This window comes from Capricornis sumatraensis, chromosome 5 (assembly GCF_032405125.1).
Source record: "Capricornis sumatraensis isolate serow.1 chromosome 5, serow.2, whole genome shotgun sequence".
In the NCBI taxonomy this organism is placed as follows: domain Eukaryota; kingdom Metazoa; phylum Chordata; class Mammalia; order Artiodactyla; family Bovidae; genus Capricornis; species Capricornis sumatraensis.
Genome location: NC_091073.1, coordinates 103,938,036 through 103,956,911, shown reverse-complemented (window position 1 = coordinate 103,956,911; position 18,876 = coordinate 103,938,036). Strand labels below are relative to the sequence as shown.

At 42.0% G+C, this 18,876-nt stretch overlaps 1 protein-coding gene across 1 annotated transcript in view; it reads left to right on the top strand.

Annotated features, from left to right (window-relative positions):
- SLC13A4 (solute carrier family 13 member 4) overlaps window positions 1-533 on the top strand; it is a 41,717-nt gene extending 41,184 nt beyond the window's left edge. Inside the window, exon 16 of the mRNA XM_068973026.1 lies at window positions 396-533. Within this exon, the coding sequence (XP_068829127.1) occupies window positions 396-533 (138 nt within the window). The remainder of the gene's footprint in view (window positions 1-395) is intronic.
- Window positions 534-18,876: the final 18,343 nt, after the last annotated feature.

Below are 18,876 nucleotides of genomic sequence, written 5' to 3'. Positions count from 1 at the left end.
CTCTGATAGGCTTCAGCTTCGAGGAGCTCCCCTATCTCAGTGAACACATTTCTCAGTCATGTAGCTGTTTCCGTGCAACCTAACATTCCAAGATTTGGTGTCCCAAGCACACACCTCCTAGGCCTCCATGCAATAGTGAGCGTGCTACAAAAGGAGAGATGATGCCAACGGCCGTCTCCCAGCCCCAAGTCCTTCCTGTCCGCCGGTCCTCTACAGGCCTGTGCCCGCTATAAGGCACCACTAGAGTACCAGGGGGCAGTGACGGGAACAAGTCAGGGCCATGCAGGGGGGCTGGGGTCATGTCAGGAGGAGGCTCAGGCAGGGGGCACTTGGGCACTTGTGCTGTCTGCTCACAGGGACCGTGGGCTGTGCGCCCTGCTGCTTGTGCCCTGCAGGTGAAAGCTGGTCTGGGGGTCAATGTCATTGGCCTGGTGACAGTGATGGTGGCCATCAATACGTGGGGAATAAGCCTCTTCGACCTCAACACGTTTCCTGCCTGGGCCAAGGTCAGTAATATCACTGATCAGGCCTGACCCCTGCGGGCGAACAGCCCGACCCCAGGAGCGACCAGCACCCAGCAGAGGCTGACCAACAGGCTGAGAGGACCACCAGGAGCACAGGACCCCCTCAGAAGATTCCTCCGTCTTCCACCTCCGGTGACATGCGGAGAGCCTCCAAGCACAATGCACAGGCCCAGATGTCAGTGTCTTCCGTTCTGCCCTCCTTCCTCAGCGCTGCAGTGGAAGGAAACCTAAAACCCTTCTCCCTCCCTTGTAGCTTGTCTCTCCAACCAGCTCTTTCTGAAAGCTGGCAAGAGACAAGTCTGTCTTCGTTGCCCCTCAGAGGCTAAGCCTCACAAACTGACCAGTCCCCCTGGGTTTGATGTTATTCTTAAATTCTCAGTCCCGTTTAGGAATAGAAGGAGAAAACCCAAATCATGCTACCAAGTGCAGAGAGTGAAACCAGTGTCATCTCTTCGGGGGAAGTCTCACCCAGAACCTGAGACCTGACGTCGGCTCCTTTCTCCTAGGTGTTTCTCGCCAAGCTCTCCCCACAAAAGGGCAGTTCTTAGGGAGGCCTCTTTGTGGCCATCAGTACTCTTATCACTCCTCTTTTAAGTATCTCTCATCAATGGCTTCTCTATACCGTGGCACCAAATCCCTGCAAAGAAACAGTGTCCCCTGCAGAATGAGGCTGGTGCTGTTCTCTGTCAAAGGAAAAGGAGGCAGAAAGAAGACACATTGAGATCAGTGTCTCTCTCTCCACTCAGCACTAACCTTCAATACCACCATGCTGGTTAAGCGTTGCGAGGAAGGAAAAACCTTCATAGTTCGTACCTGTCTTACTGAGGAGGCAGAAACTAAGGCCACAGCACTATTAATGATATGTCGATGGGTTTTCTTCAGGAGGCAATGAGTAGTTCGCCCCGAAAAAGATAAGCACAGTTGATGAGACCCCTGGAGGGGAGGGGAGATGTCTTATGTCTCTTAAAGTCTCCAGCAACTTATATGGTACGGTAAACTGTGTGCCTGTCTGCTCAATAAATGTCTTCCTTGAAATGACTCTGAAGTCCAGGCCTCCTCCTTCTTCCCAAACTGCACCCCTACCCCCATGATAGAAGTCTTTGCCACAGGACTGGATGTTGTTCCCAACCCCTCCAGCGTGACACATTTCAGATTTTTACCATCAGCTACTTCCCTGGTGGCTCAGAGGTTAAAGAGTCTGCCTCCAATGCGGGAGACCCAGGTTCGATCCCTGGGTCGGGAAGATTCCCTGGAGAAGGAAATGGTAACTCACTCCAGGATTCTTGCCTGGAAAATCCCGTGGATGGAGAAGCCTGGTAGGCTACAGTCCATGGGGTCGCAAAGAGTCGGACATGACTGAGTGACTTCACTCACTTCACTTGCTAAATACACCTTATGGGAAAAGGAGGAAACCATGGTTGCAGCACTGCTTGAATTGATTTTAAGTTACTAACGACAGCAACTGCAGTTTTCCCACAATGATTTACCAACAAAGTCACTCTCTTAGTTTATCATATATCTGTAAGTTACAAAGTTTCTTTTGTGCCAGTCAAAAACCTGCACCAGGTTTAACCAGGAATATTACTGCTGCTTCCAATTAGCATAGGCTAAATTATCTGGCCACTTACAAAAGTGAATGAGCCCAAATGAAATACCAATGTGAGGTACGTCTGAGGGACCAGCTGGTCTGTATGGCTGGTCTGAGGAACCAGCATCGCTACCGGTCATGCTGCTTTGAAATATTTCTGAGTCAGGATGTCACTCCTATTGTCAGGGGAGCCAAATGGTCAAGTGTCTGACCTGTTACAGAATTTAAGACGCCAAACCTTTAAGTCAGACAACAAGGCAATGCACAGATAATTAGTAAGATGCTGGGAGTATAAACAAGCAAAAGGAGAAAGAAAAGGTGACAGAGAATTAAGTTGACTTCAGACTTTCTTGGTGGTCCAGTGGTTAAGAATCCACCTGCCAATTCAGGGGACACGGATTCAATCCCTGGTCTGGGAAGATTCCCCATCCTACAGGGCAACTAGGCCCACAAGTCCTAGGCCCGTGCTCAGTAACAAGAGAAGCCACTACAATGAGAAGCTCTCACACAGCAACTAGAGAGAAAGCCTGCACATAGCAACAAAGACCCAGTGCAGCCAAAAATAAATTAAAAAAAAAAAAGGATTCAGTTGACTTAGAATGATTGGCCCCTGTTCAGCTATTTGAGACCCTGACTCACTCTGAAACAGAAAGCAAAGCAGCTCCATGAAGCTGCTACCATGTCCATCAGGCGGCTAACACTCTCGAGCAGTCAGTTCAGAAAGGGTGTTTATTTTGGTCTGGTCAGTAGACCGAACAGCACCATTCTGTCCCCAGACCAGAGACTCAGTCCAAAGAAGCCTGCTCATTCCAGACATGACTCACGAGCGTCAGCTGTGACTCACAACTCCTTGTCTTCTAAAATCGCTCTGCTGCTGGACAGGACCTAACAGCTCTGCTTAGTAGTGCTGTCTTTTGCAAATACATTAAATTTGATCCTTCTCTTCTCATATCACAACTCTATATGGGTGGAAAAGCTGTAAACGATCATCTTATACAGCTCCTTTTATAGCTGATGAAACTGAGAAACAAAAACACCAAGTAGAATTGCATCTTATTCTTGATTACACATCAAATTCTGCTTAAAGTTGCCTCGGAAATTCCTTTAAGTCACCCATGAAGTACACAGTATACAACCTTTTATGTTAGAATTCACATGAAACAAAGACTCGTGTGCCATTTTATTAAGTAAAAAAGAGCTAGTTTTTTCCTCCGTTGTCAGAGTAGATCTCTTATTTAGCTGAACCCAAATAAAGTAGGCGGCTTCATATTTAGACACCTGTGTGAAAAGTAAATCTCAACACTAGGATCACTCTCAGGCGAGCGAGATAACTGAACCACTGTTAAGACAGGGAGCTGAGAGCACCCAAGAGCTCAGGCAGCTATCTTGGGGCCGCCGTCACTGAACAAATATGAGCACACTGCCTGCTCTATTTACAGGGCGCCTTCCGCTTGGCCCAGTCTGGTACAGCTGTACGTGTAAGAGATGCGCTTTCCATACGCGGGCACAGGACTCAGGTTTTGCAATGTCCCACCACACCCCAGGCACTTTCCACAAAACTTCACTATTGGCCTGTTTCTCTCCCATGCCATCTGCTAGGTCTTCAGTGCTTGACTATGTGGCATCCAGATTTAGGAAAGGTATAAATAGAACATGTGAAAATCCAAGTTTCACTGACTCCCTATTAAGACCAGGCAACATCTCAAAGTATTTCTCCTTCACTGTCCTGCTCCTTTCCACAAGGCAAGGCATTAACAGACAGTGGGGAAAAAAAGAACTCACTCATCTGAGTAAGGCTGGGAAATGCTATGTGCAAAGTTCAGGCCGGGGAGCTGAAGAAAAGTCTCCTTTGCTTCAGCACAGTCCAGAGTGTTCCGTCAGGAGGAGTAACAGGGAAAGTATTTAAAACGTGGGAGAGTTTAGCAGAAAAGCAAACACGAGTACAGTATCTAGGGAGTGAACCACTCAGAGGAAATGAAAACATTATGCATGTTACACATGCTCCATGGACCCGCTAAGTACGGACAACTGGAAAACCCACATATCCTAACTTTTCTCGAGTCACAGAAATGAAAATTAAGTAAATGAGTTAGAAAGCAGCAAATAAAACTGTCCCTTTAAACCCAAAACTGCTTAATTATCACTTAATTAACACTAAATCAGAAGAGAGGTCTACAGACATCAGCTGGTAACTTAAATTCATAAAATACAGTGCCAAGTAAGGTTCTTTTGGTTTTTTCCTTCTTTGGGTATTTTGTTTAGCAGGTTACAGTTTAAGGATAAGGTTTCTAGTTCAATGTATTTTTTAGGTTTCCAACATCAACCCTGAAGTCTTACTTTTCACACATGAGTAACTTTAGTAGTATTTTATGTAATCCTCTTTTTAAAGTCAGGAGTAGCAGAAAGTCTCCTTAAATCACAACAGTGATTTTCAAACTTTTTAATAAGAAAACAAAGCCTGTCTCTCAGTGGTTCTTCCCATCCCTCCACTGCTTTGCGAGGCAAGGCTCTCGACAAAACACCCAGGGAGTGCACCAGCCAGTGCCGTCATTACCACCACAACATCCCCTAAAATCCGTGGTGGTTCTGGGCTCCTCCAACACTGTATCTCAGTGAAGACAACCCTGCCTGAGAACTCAAAGCTCCTTTTCACTCCTGCAAGGACCTAAAACTAGGAGAGGGGCTCTGAAGGGTGACCAGGAAGTCAGCCTGTGTTCACTGTGGAGCAGTTTACATGGTGAAGGTCATTTCCCGGATGGTTCCCACTGGGAGAAATGATCCCCCTCATCAAGGTTACGTGTCACTTCTGATGGGAAGCTCTAAGTCCAAATGAGTTTCACTTACAACATATAATTATAGAGACCTAATACTACAATATCTAAGTGACCCTCGCCCCCAAAGAAGCCGGTCTGGGAGAACACATCCACAAGTAACAATGCTCCATAGGTGATAAAAAAAAAAAAGAATCTGTCTTTGAAAATGGTTCTCTAAGTTTGTGGCATTTTGAATATTCTCAAGGATGGTAAATCTCTCTCCTTCAAGATTGCAGTTCACTCTGCTAATAATTCAGTCATTCAAGAGCAAACCTTGTAAGCCAGGTGGTATGATCAATGTGGATACTATAGATTTTCATCAACAAAGCGAGTGATCAAAGAATAATAACAAATTTTGCACAGTTCATAGACTTTTGCTCCAAAAGTGAGTGCAGGGGGGAAAAAAAAGTATTCGGACCCAAAGCAACAAGTTTGGAGTAGTATCTACTATTTATTGGATAATTTGCAAAGCACTGCACTACACATCACACACATTATTTCAGCTGTTTCTCCTGGAAGCCCTCTGAGGTAGGTACAGAGAATACAACAGTTTCAGAAAAATAAGCTGCTTGCCCCTGATCACACTTCAAGGGAGAAGTCAGTCCATAATATGATCCTAATCTGTCTCACACACCAGTACAACTCAACAGGGACAAAACTCATCTCCATGTATGAAAGATCCATGTTTTCCAAGAGAAGCAGAATCACTTCATTTTATCAGCACAGTAACAGTGGCATCACTGTCTGAAAAAAAGGTCTCTAAGCCATTCTTCCAGTTTACTGACTCTGCTAAAATGTCTTCAGAAATGGCATTATCAGTGAAGCTGCCCAACAAGCTCTCTGAAACAAAACGCCCAGTGAGATGGGACTTTACTTATATTTAGTGCAAATTACCCTTCTAGGACTTCAGGATGGAGCTATCCCCTGCATTGACAGGTTTAACGTCACCACTGTAGTAGCAAGACAGGAAAATACTCAGCATTTCTCAGGAGTGGATTAAATACATTATAGTATATTCGCTCAGTACAACCTTATGCAGCCGAAAAATGAAAGCAGTTCTTTGTCCCTTTCTGACTGCCATGTAGTGATCCCCACCGGGGAAGACTGTATACAGCTTTTTATCATTTGTATAAAAACCCCCATGTATGTGTGTGTATTTAAGCACAAAATCTTTCTCAAAAGGATACAAGAAACTAACGACAGTGTCTGACTCCAGTGAGAGGAACTAGGAGCTGGAGGATAATACAAATCACTTTTGTATTGACCCAGAGGAAAGTTATGTATTTAAACATTTTTTTACAACTAAAAAATTTTATGGACTGATTATGCGTTTGAAAAATTATAAAAGTGATGTCTGATTGCAGGAGAAAAACACCAAGTCTTATGAGAATCACTCTAAAGTTATAATGTACACACTTTTTTAATGTAAAAATGCAGAAAATTTCCTTTATAGACAATTTCTCATAGATCTACCATGTAATGTTAAAGGTACCTGTAATCCCATTAACTATGATTCTCATGACTGAAAAGAGATAGATCAAATACATCTAGAAAAAACAGGCACACTAGATTATGAATTCTACTGAAGACAAAGACCAATATTTTAAATACTTTTAAATTCCCCAATTCCTGATAGGATTCTCAGAACACAGTTTCTTGGTTAATGAATAGTAAATTGATTTATTGGTGAAATTAGCAGCTATGGAGCTTCCTGACGATATAAAATCAGTGGATAATTCACAGAAACTAGCTTCCAGATTTTCATTTTAATTACTACTGTGAAACAACATAATTCAGTACCAAATGTTTAAAAACCCATTATAATTACCAGACTCTGAAATACGCATCATTTGGATCTCACCAACTACACAAAACTCATCCATTTTTCTTTTGAAAAAGGTAGTAGAAATCCCAAAGAATAAGGGAAAGACTACTAATTAAAGGTATGATAACTAATCGAGCACCATGATTTCATTCTCAGGACCTCCCAAGAGGCTGGAAGGAGGAAGGGAAGAAGTGAGGATGTTGGAGAAATAAGGGTTGCTCTTAACTTCTGGCCCCTTTGGTGCTATGAGGCAATGCAATGTCTAGCGAAAAAGAAAACTGCGGAGGCTGGAGATTAAAACAAAAGCTTTTGGTTCAGACGGTAAAGGAGGCCCTGGAGAACAGTAGACTCAGTTTATCCAGAAGGCAGTGCTGCAGTTGGTTTCAGCAACTAGGGGGTTTCTTCTTGGCATCCACGTCCTTTTTAATTTCTTCAAGTTTTTTAGCCAGGTTTGGTATCTTTAAAGAGAAAAGAGAATATCATCATTTTATGTCTACCTAGTCAGTATTTTTTCATTTCTCTTCCTCTAAACAGAAATGGTTTAACTTTCCTCTAAAAGAAACCTGATAAACAGCAGTGTTTCTTAGCCTCATAACTGCCTAAGAAAGATCCCAAAAGTGCTAAGTTAAAGCAGGCTCCCTTCCCAAAAGTCAGACCCTGAGTTCTACTTTTATATACCCACTGAACCCCCTCAATCCAGTGCCAAGCAAAGTTGTTCAGTTCAGTCGCTCAGTCGTGTCCGAATCTTTGCAACCCCATGGACTGCAGCACGCCAGGCCTCCCTGTCCATCACCAACTCCTGGAGTTCACTCAAACTCATGTCCATTCAGTCGGTGATGCCATCCAGCCATCTCATCCTCTGTCGTTCCCTTCTCCTTCTGCCTTCAATCTTTCCCAGCATCAGGGTCTTTTCAAATGAGTCAGCTCTTCGCATGAGGTGGCTGAAATATTGGAGTTTCAGCGTCAACATCAGTCCTTCCAGTGAACTGATTTCCTTTAGGATGGACTGGCTGGATCTCCTTGAAGTCCAAGGGACTCTCAAGAGTCTTCTCCAACACCACAGTTCAAAAGCATCAATTCTTTGGTGCTTAGCTTTATGGTCCAAATTTTCTTTATAGTCCAACAGGTTGTACATGTAAACAATAAATGTGATGTAACTTAATAAGCACCTGCCTAGAAAACCACATGACTCAAGTTTAAGGATGACAAAGCTAATTCCCTTTGTCACACTAAAAACTTCACTACAAATCAAGTTCAAATCGTGTCTTCTTTCCTTGTCTCTTTAAAACAAACATTACATTTCAGGGTTCCCATTCATGGGCAGCTGTGTCACCCGATTTTCAACTGACACATCTGTAAGGTGAAGCTAACGCAACTCCCTACTGCACGGAATTCTGTCCTTACACGTGTAGCACTAAATGGATCCACCTCCAAACTACTCAGTCAGCTCTACAACCAGGTAGCAGGGACTGGAAAGACTGTCCAGCGAAGTCTCACTCCACGTGATTTCCCACAGAACTGTAAGAGCCCAACAATGTTACTCTGTGCTAACAAACACAGCACACGGTCACCATGAGACCACCTGAACAGATGGGATTTTGTTCTCTTAGGGTGAAATGTAGGTCAGGTGCTTCTGTGAGTTCTATTATTTTCTCAGACAATGGAAAATCTTTCTATAACATTCAGGACTTTCCTCTCAGACCTATGGACCATCTTGTTTATGCTAGAAGGCATACTTTACTTCAACAAACACAAGTCACTATACACTAGGTGCGTGGAATCAAGGAAGACATGAATATGGTCACTTACGTCATAGTTTTGAGCCAGATACATTCCCACCACGTTGCCAAGAGTAAATCCAAGCTGTAAGAATAGAATAGGAGAGTCACACTGGAGACTGAGTTCTGTGCCAACCAGACGACACGGACAGTATTCTTACCAAACCAGATGACATGGAGAGTATTCTCCTAAGGAACTCGGGACAGTTAGAGACCTCAGTGCCCAGTCCAGAGGAGTACATAGCATGAAATTCACATCTTTCTTCTATAAAATAGGCATGGAAATATCCTCCCACAAGGTTAAATAGTATATGGTAGAACTATATAGACCTTACAAAGACTTGGCTGTAAGTTCTAGAAACTCAAGCCAAAATCTGATTTTTGTTAAGAGCCACAGTTTGGTATTTTTTTATTGGGGGGGGGAGTGGTTATGAGATTTGTTATTTCTTGCTACATCAAGTAAAAAGTATGCAATTTTTAAAAGTATCCAGCTAAATCATAGAATTTTAGAAAATGAAGGGATATTCACAGTTCAAGCTCTTCACATTTTAAGAGGCACCTGGTCTAAGACATGAAGTAACTTGTTCAGGGTCTTTCATCACAGGAGCACAGGGCAACCTAAAGCAGATTCACACTCAAAAACTAAAATATACAATGACAGAAAGCAAGACTGTCACACAACTGAGAGAGCATATGGCTTAGCTCTCTGGCATGGGTGGAGTCTGATGGGCAGGGCACTTAAGACCTGCAGAGACCACAGGTCCCCTAACCAGCTCTGAATCCGTGGCAAGAGACATGCACAACCTTTAGAGAACTCTAGTGTTTATCTCACTGGGTGACTATCTTCCTCAACAATAACTGCTTCATGAAAATCCCTTCACACCAAAAGAGCTTCAAAGTTCCTTCAGCTTGGAGTTTTAATGATGATCTATAATTTCCTGGGATCCACACCCCCACCCCAACCCCTGCGCCACCGCACTGGGCTTCCCTGGTGGCTCAGATGGTAAAAAATCTGCCTGCAATTCAGGAGAGCCAGGTTCAATCCCTGGATCGGGAAGATCCCCTGGAGATGGGAACCGCAACCCACTACAGCATTCTTGCCTGGAGAATCCCATGAACAGAGGAGCCTGGTGGGCAACAGTCATGGGGTAGCAGAGAGCTGGACACGACTGAGCATCTAACACTTTCACCCAAAAATTTAAAATGTCCAACTGAACACCTAACTTCTAATTTTATAAATTTGAACTTGCAACTGATTTTTAATTATTTTCTTTAGTCACTGTTGCTCCTAATAAATACACAGCTGAGGTTAACATAGAAACATAAAGCATCGCACTTAGCACCAGTGGTCATATATGGCATAGTGGAATTGTCTTCAAGGTGGAGACGCATATGGGAGAGAGAACACAGCTGGATCCTTACTAAGCTTTAAACACCCATAATTTAAATGCGTTTGTTAGTAGGAAGCAGAAAAGAGACTATCAAGTCTAAACATAGACTGTTTTCTGAACATTTGATTACTCAAACATAGCTTGTGAAATACTTTTACCAACGTGGCACCAAGAAGCCAAATGATTTTTTTCCACGCCTATGGGTTGAAACCAGGTAGGAAGAGGTTTTCCAAATCCAGAAAGAAACAGTATTAAGTTTGCTTAAAAAGAGGGGGCGGAAATCACCTAAGAATGTTAGCTCTAACACCAAACAGAAAGAAGGTTGAAAAATTTCAAGAAAAATAAATTTTGGTTCTACCACTGATCTAGCTGTGTACCTTCAGGCAAGACACTTAACCTCCTTGGTGCTATGCTGATTTGAGGCTCCTGACTTATAAAAAATTATACTAACAATCTTCCTTCCACCTTCAAATTTCTAGGGTTCTTGGTTCTTACCAAGTGTGTCTCAAAATAAATAAAGCAAATCTAAATATGATTTCATTTTGGCAATTTCACTAGCACCAGGGCGATTAACAAACAAAACAGTTATTTGAAACACAAAACAAAAATCATGGGTCTCTAGACCAGTCCTGAGTCTCTGGACAAGTCATCCAACTCCAGTTTCCAAATACTGCTATGTCTACCAATGGGATATGGTAAAACTACATACACAATGTAAGAGAAACGGAGCACATGAAGAGCAGCTGGAGGAAAATGCATGACAGTAGAAAAGCATTTGTATGTTGTTCATGGAATACTCGATAGGCAAGTTTAGAGAGGTAAGAAATTTTGATCGGAATAAATAAAGGATTAAAAAAAAATAACATCTGTATCTGAGGAACGGTGACTGAGAAGTTAAGACCAGAGTCAGAGCTCAGGTCACGAATGAGCCAGAAGCCTCTCCACTGCACAGGAATGCTTAACTTCCTCCAGGTCAAGACCTGGAGGCCTCCTCAGTGGTCCATCCGGATGGCTGGATGCTATCGCCACAGCCCACTCCCCGCTCCCCCAGAGCACCCCTGCAGAGAAGATAAGCAGAAGGAAGAGAGTGCCTTCCTCCCAAGCTCAACACTAAATACATCATGATTATGTCCTTTCTGCAATGATTCTGAGACTCTAGGAATATGTAGCTGCTTCTCACAAACATATTGGGGACAATAAATGGTAAAACACCAGAAGTTTGGGGACTGAGGAGTGCCATGAGCAAAGCTGCACAGAGGACAAATGGGTGAGAAGAAATCTGAAAAACATCCTCCCAAATACATCTGGCCTCTAAAGGTTTTGATTGAAGGATTGCAGTCCCTTATATACCAAAAATCAGTTTCATATCCAGCCCTGTGAAAAGATTTCAAAATGGTCTCTTTTCTTAAAGAATTTATATGATGTACAGAAAGAAAAGCTACACACTAAGTACAATAGTTATAACAACAGACAGGACACTGCACAGGACCTTGAATGTAACAGATGCATGAAAAACCAGAACTGGGTCATGCATTAAGTAACAAAATGAATGATACAGAAGTGCTTCTTTTAAGAAACCATACCTGAAAGAGATCAGTGTACCTCAACTTGTTATTAAAGGCTCTAATGCTAAGGAAGTGTTAAAATTTACACTGGCAAGGGAAGTGACTCTGGAGAATCAAGGTACAAGACAGGAATGACAATGCGATGACCTGAATAAAAGAAATAGGCCCGATGAGATAAGAAGATTTGAACAAAAAATGGAGAGAAATACCAGTATAGAGAGCTGGGTGGAGCTAACTGATGGACTTCAAAAAACCAGCAAGCACGTTTAGTTCTCATGTAAAACAGTAGGAAACCACTGACTGCTCTTTACCAGCAGCAACGTGATGAAAGCACCATTCTGTCAGCATTCACCTGACAGCTGTACCCAAAAACAGCTGAATAAATAGAAAGCAGAGAAGGCAAGCAAACATGAATGGTTTTCCTTCTTAAAAATCAAGATCAATAGAATAAAGGGTCCAAGAATAAACCTTTACATTTATGGTCATGTGATTTTCAACAAGGGTGCTAAGCAGCCAATGGGAGAAAGATGGTCTTTGCAAGGAATGATGTTGGGACAACTGCATATCCACATACAAAGGAACAAAGCTGACACCTACTTCACATCACAAACAAAACTCAACTCAAAAGGGATCAAAGACCTAAATATAAGAGCCTAAACTATAAATCTCTTTTAAAAATGGATAAATCTTACTTTATCAAAATTTCAAGTCTTTGTATTTCAAAGAATACCAAGACGGTGAAGACAACCACAGAATGAAATATGTGCACATCATATATCTGATAAAGGACCTGCACTCAGAATATATAAGGAGCTCTTGACTGAATGATAAAAAGACAAGCCAGTTTTCAAATGAGCAAAGGATTCGAAGAGACATTTCTCCAAAGAAGAAATACAAATAAACAGCCAACAAACACATGGAAAGATGCTCAACGTCATTAGTCATTAAGGAAATGCAAATCAAACCCACAACAAGGTGCCTCATTACATCCACCAGGATGACTTGAATGAAAAAGAGGAGCAAGTGTTGGCAAGGAAATGGAGAAACTGGAACATACGCTGCTGGTGGGAATGTAACATGATACAGCCACTATGGAAAAGTCTTGCAAATTCTCTGAAAGCTGAGCACAGTTACCATCTGATCCACCAATTACACTTTAGGGTATATAAGCAATAAAACTGAAACATGTATCTACACAAAAACTTGTATATGAATGTTCACAGCAGGAGTATTCATAATAGCCAAAAGGTGGAAACAACCCAAATGTCCATCAACTGGTGAATGAATTGACAAAATGTGGTGTATTCACACGATGCAGTATAGCCATGAAAAGGAATGAAGTATGATCCATGCTAAAACATGGATGAACCTTGAAAACATAATGCCAAGTGAGAGGCGGTCAGACAAGACCACATATTATATGATTTCACTACAAGAAAAGTCCAGGACAGGCAGATCCAGAGAGACACAAAATGAGTGCTTGTCCAGGGTTGGGTGTGAGGGGAATGAGAAATGAATGCTAATGGTATGGAGTTTCTTTGGGAGGCAATGAAATATAGCTGTTGTTTAATCACTAAGTCATGTCTGACTCTTTGTGACCCCATGGAATGAAGCGTGCTAGAATTCCCTGTCCTTCACTATCTCCCAGAGTTTGTGCAAACTCACGTCCATTGAGTCAGTGAGGCCATCCCACCATCTCATCCTCTGTCACCCCCTTCTCCTCCTGCCTTCAATCTTTCCCAGCATCAGGGTCTTTTCCAATGAGTCAGCTCTTCACATCAGCTGGCCAAGGTATTGGAGCTTCAGCATCAGTCCTTCTAATGAATATTCAGAGCTGATTTCCTTTAAGACTGACTGATCTCCTTGCTGTCCAAGGGATTCTCAAGAGTCTTCTCCAGCACAACTCAAAAGCATCATTTATTTTTCGACGCTCAGTCTTTAGTCTGCCACATCCATACATGACTACTGAAAAAACCATAACTTTGATATATACAGACCTTTGTCAGCAAAGTGACGTCTCTGCTTTTCAACACTCTCTAGGTTTGCCAGGGCTTCCCTTGTGGCTCAGCTGGTAAAGCATCCGCCTGCAGTGCAGGAGATCTGGGTTCAATCCCTGGGTTGGGAGGATCCCCTGGCGAAAGGAAAGGCTACCCACTCCAGTATTCTGGCCTGGAGAATTCCATGGACTGTATAATCCATGGGGTCACAAACAGTAGGACACAACTGAACAACTGTCACTTTCACAGGTTTGCCATAAATATCCTTCCAAGGAGCAAGTGTCTTTTAACTTCATGTGGAGCCCACGGAAATACAATCTGTCCCTACGTCCATGTTCTCCCCTGCTATTTACCATGAAGTGACAGAATCAAATGCCATGACCATAGTTTTTTTTTGAATGTTGAGTTTTAAGCCAGCTTTTTTCACTCTCCTCTTTCACTCTTATCAAGAGGCTTTTTTTAGTTTGTCGATTCCTGCAATTAGTGGTATCACCTGCCTGTCTGAGGTTGTTGATATTTCTCCCAGCAATTTTGACTCCAGCTTGTGATTGATCCAGCCTGGCATTTCTCATGATGTATCCTGAATAAAAGTTAAATAAGCAGAGTGACAATATACAGCCTTAACTTACTCCTTTCCCAATTTGGAACCAGTCCATTGTTCCATGTCTGGTTTTAACTGTTGCTTCTTGACCTGCATACAGGTTTCTCAGGAGATAAGTAAGGTTAGATATAAAAATCAGATAGTGGTGATTCTTGCACAAGTCTGTGAACATATCACTAAATCCTACACTTTTAATGAGTGAACTGTATGGTTTGGGAACTAGATTTCAAAACTATTAAAAAATAAATAAAGTAAGATTTGGGACTTTCCCGGCGGTCCAGCGGTTAGGACTCCACCCTTCCCTTACAGGGGGGCAAGGGCTCAATCCCTGGTTGGGGGACTAAGATCCTGCATGCAACACAACCCAGCCAAAACAAACAGTAAGAATGGGTAGAATATCAGCTCTATGGGATAAAACAGAGGACACCAAAGACAACTTTGAGGTTTCCAGATTGGACAAAAGTTTAAAAAGAATGGAAATGTCAGATGAAAAAATGAGGACCATTAGACTAAGGCTTTGTTTTGTATATGACAGGTCTATTGAAAATGTTGTCTTGTCAATTTTTTTTTAATATATAGACACACGAAGGGCTTAGTTACAACACTGTATCTCTTAACATAAAGAAGCACCAAGTCTTAAAAAGCAGAGCGATAACTTTGATGCAATCTGACTCCTCTCAATGCTGCTCAACTCCTGCCCCCAACAAAAAGTTGCTATGTGTGTAGCTCCATAAATAAAGCTGCAATTTTTATCTGGAAATGGTTACTGGCAATAATCCAGAATGAATACTACCTGACATGTCTGAAATAAGACCTATTAAATTACATTTTCAAAAAGTACACACCTAAACCAAGTTACAACATATAATCTGAACCATCTTATATTTGCCGAGAAGGATTTACAAAATCTAAAAATAATCTGATTGTGTTTAGCAAATATAACTAGCATTCAAAGGGAAGGGAAAGTCGCTCAGTCGTGTCCGACTCTTCGCGACCCCATGGACTGTAGCCTACCAGGCTTCTCAGTCCATGGGATTTTCCAGGCAAGAGTACTGGAGTGGGTTGCCACTTCCTTCTCCAGGGGATCTTCCTGACCCAGGGATCGAACCCGGGTCTCCCACATTGGAGGCAGATGCTTTACCATCTGAGCCATCAGGGAAGCCCATAAACCTAAAAATGTTTCACAGTCTCAGATGAAAAAAACTACACACTGACAAGAAAACCAAAAGTATATTATCTTACATTAATAAAAAAGTAAACTGACAACTGTACTTCTCAAGCTTAGTCTCAGCTACAGAAGCTATCAGAGGATCTCTCCATTCCAAGGAAGCAGGGAAAAAAGTTACCTTTCTTGTGCCTTAGTCTTTTAAACACTCAACACTTGGTGTAGAGATAATCATCAATTATGTTTAACAACTGCTTCAGTAATAATAAAACTCAAATTCTATCCCCTTCTACTAACACTACATAGAAGTACATTTTTAAGGTGTAAGCTAAGTTTTATATTCAATACTTTTCCTTAAAGAATGAATAAAGAAAAACAACCAAAAAAAAAAAAGCTATTAATTCTTCAATTGAACCAGTAAATTAAACAGGGACGTTCATGGAAATTAGCTAGTAACACTCTGAAAAGCAGGGCATCAGGTAGAACTGGTCTGCCTATTCTCAAAGAAGCTAATTCAAATATTCAAAGATCTTTTGAATATCTGACAGAGTAATCAAGCAAAAAAGGAATATCTAATTATAAATAAATGAAATCAATCCCAAAGTACTAAGTGCCATCTGCTTGGGAGATCTAACTATAAAGTATGCTTCCTCTTCCTGTGAACTTTATGATCTAGTCTAGAAAGACAAGACAAAATAAAATAGCGTACATCAAGATGCAGTAAACAAAACACAGCACATTAGCAAATGATCTGAATGGGCCACACAGATTAAATGCCTTGCGCTAGAAATCTAATCATATTAACATATTAAAGGAGAAAAGTCATGATCACTAGATGAGGAAAAAGCACAATAAAATTGTATTGCCTATCTCAATAAAAACGCCTAAGAAATAGAAGTGAGTGAGTGAGTGAAAGTCGCTCAGTCGTGTCTGACTCTTTGTGATCCCACGGACTACACAGTCCATGGAATTCTCCAGGCCAGAATACCGGAGTGGGTAGCCTTTCCCTTCTCCAGGGGATCTTCCCAACCCAGGGATCAAACCTAGGTCTCCTGCACTGCAGGCGGATTCTTTACCAGCTGAGCAACAAGGGAAGCCCAAGAACACTGGAGTGGGTGGCCTATCCCTTCTCCAGTGGCTCTTCTTGACCCAGGAATCAAACTGGGGTCTCCTGCACTGCAGGTGGATTCTTTACCAACTGACCTATCAAAAGAGTTCCATGAATCTGTTAGAAAATATCAGAAATACAAACATCCTACTAAAACCTGAGAAGCATTTCCACTCAAAGCAGAAACAAAACTAGGATATTCACTCTACTTCTGCTACAAGTCCTGACTTGAGAGTGAGAACAGGAGAGCGCGATGGAAGAACTGGAAGAGAACACAGAACTGTCGTATTTGTCTTCCCTGGAGATGTGAGCGCCTTCATAGTACTGCCTTCTCCAAGTCACTGCGAAGTGAATCTACAAACTACTGGAGCTAAAAGGTAGACAAGGGTGCTAGATACAAAATCAATATACCAGAATCATTAGCATTTCTATACATCAGCAACAACTAATTCAACAATGGTGAAATTGAGTCATCCTAAAACTAACTACCCTTGCCTAGTTTATGATTAACCAACCTCTTTATCCAAAACTTCATTCCTGGCAACTCAAGACTCTCGCTCTGAGTTTGCCCATGTGTCTATCCACACATACTGTACTCTTTTTCCTCCTAATCAACACTTGACTTGTTTCACTACAAAAAACAAATGAAAATTTCATCCCATTTTCTTGTCCCCTCTGACCTCAACCCTGTGCTAAATGAACACTAATCAACCAGTGTTAGATGACTAAAGTTGCTGCTAATGCTATCATTAATAAAACATGGTCCTACTGTATATTACAGGGAACTACAGTCAGTACCTTGTGACAAACCATAATGGAAGAGTATGAAAAGGAATGTTTATGTGTATATATGTATGGCTGAATCACTTTGCTGTACAGCAGAAATTAACACATTATAAATCAACTGTACTTCAATAAAATTTTTTAAAATAGTATCATTAATGTACTAAAAGTGCTACTGTCAATAACATCATTAATGCACCAAAACTGCTGTTGTGCATAACATCACTAATATACAAACTCAGGTTCCTTCTCCAGGATAAGATGAGCTAACAGACTCCTGAGTCACAGGCCACAGAACTGTAAACCAGGACAACCCTGATGCCAAAACTACCACTAAGAAAGGTCACAGAAACATCACAAGACAATGACCCCAGCTTCTTTGTTCTTCCCCTTTTAAAAGCCTCAATCTCAAAGACCAAGCTGGAGCAGATGTGAGCCTTGTCTCCCACTCCCTTGCTTGGCGCCTTGCAATACAATCCTTACTTTGCAGCAAACACTGCTGTCAGTTTATTTTTCTGTACAGCAGGCACACAAGCCCTCTGCTCAGTTATAATGTAATGATAAAAAGGATGTCACATGAACCAACAACAAAACTAAAAAGCACCTAGGCATACTAGGCAAGACTAAACACAGTACAAGTGAAAAAAAAAAAAAAACACTAGGCAGAACTAAAAAGTACCTAGGAAAAGCAAGACTATCACTAAGAAATTAAAAACAAAACAAACAAACAAAAAAAACCCTGATGAAAGACCCTAAATAAATGGGAAGATGGAGCACAACAACGTAAGCTTTCAAGAGTAAAGTCATCAGGATGGCTTGTGGAAAAAGGCGGGAGTTGGGCCACTAAGAGGAGCTGTGAAGGCAAAAAGGAGGATAAAGGGGAAGTGGGACGACGTGACAGCAGGAAGGTGGGGGGCAGTGGAGATTAGCCCAGCAACCGTCAGAGGATGCATGCTGCAGGGCGGTGGGAAAGGAAACCTCAAAAATCAAGTGAAAGTGGTTATGACTTGATGGGGAAGGACACAGGGACCAGCCACAGGTTCTGAGCACGTGAATAAGACCATCCTGGCTGACTACTCTGGCAGCTGCGAGACAGGAGAAGACCAAGGGTGTCAAGGGAAACACAACGAACCAGAGGCAACAGCCTTGCTATTCTACAGCTGATCAGATTATACTGGGAGTGCTATGTTTAAAAAAAAAAATTCAAAAACCAGAATATTCAGAGAAGGATGACCACGAAGAAAGAGTGGAGGAAATAGAGACAGACAGCCTAAAGACAAGACTGGTGGGAGAAGGGAGTTAGAGAGCAGCACCAAGGTAATGCTCTTACACAGGTAAAAAAGGTCGTCATGTGAACTAGAACTGCTTTTTAACATCAAAGAGTAGAACCAGGTAAGAAGACACTGACCAAAAGTGAAAGAGAACCTGAGAAAACGGAGAGCCGGCTGTAACTGGAGGTGACTGAATATGAACTGGATGCTTCCTCAGAAGCAGACACTTAAGCACTTAAGTCTTAAGACTTATTCAACTAGAGAATCTAAAATAACTTCTCTAACTCATACCTACTAGGCTAGTGCAGCCAGTCCAAGAATGGAACGAAGAAGACCTGCTCTACAAACTTGGCAATGGAAACACAGAGACAGAACTTGTCCTAAGGTAAGTAATGAAGACTTGATGGCTTAAAGCAAAAATAACTCTTACTGAGTGCTTACTATGTGCAAGGCAGCATTTTAACTCC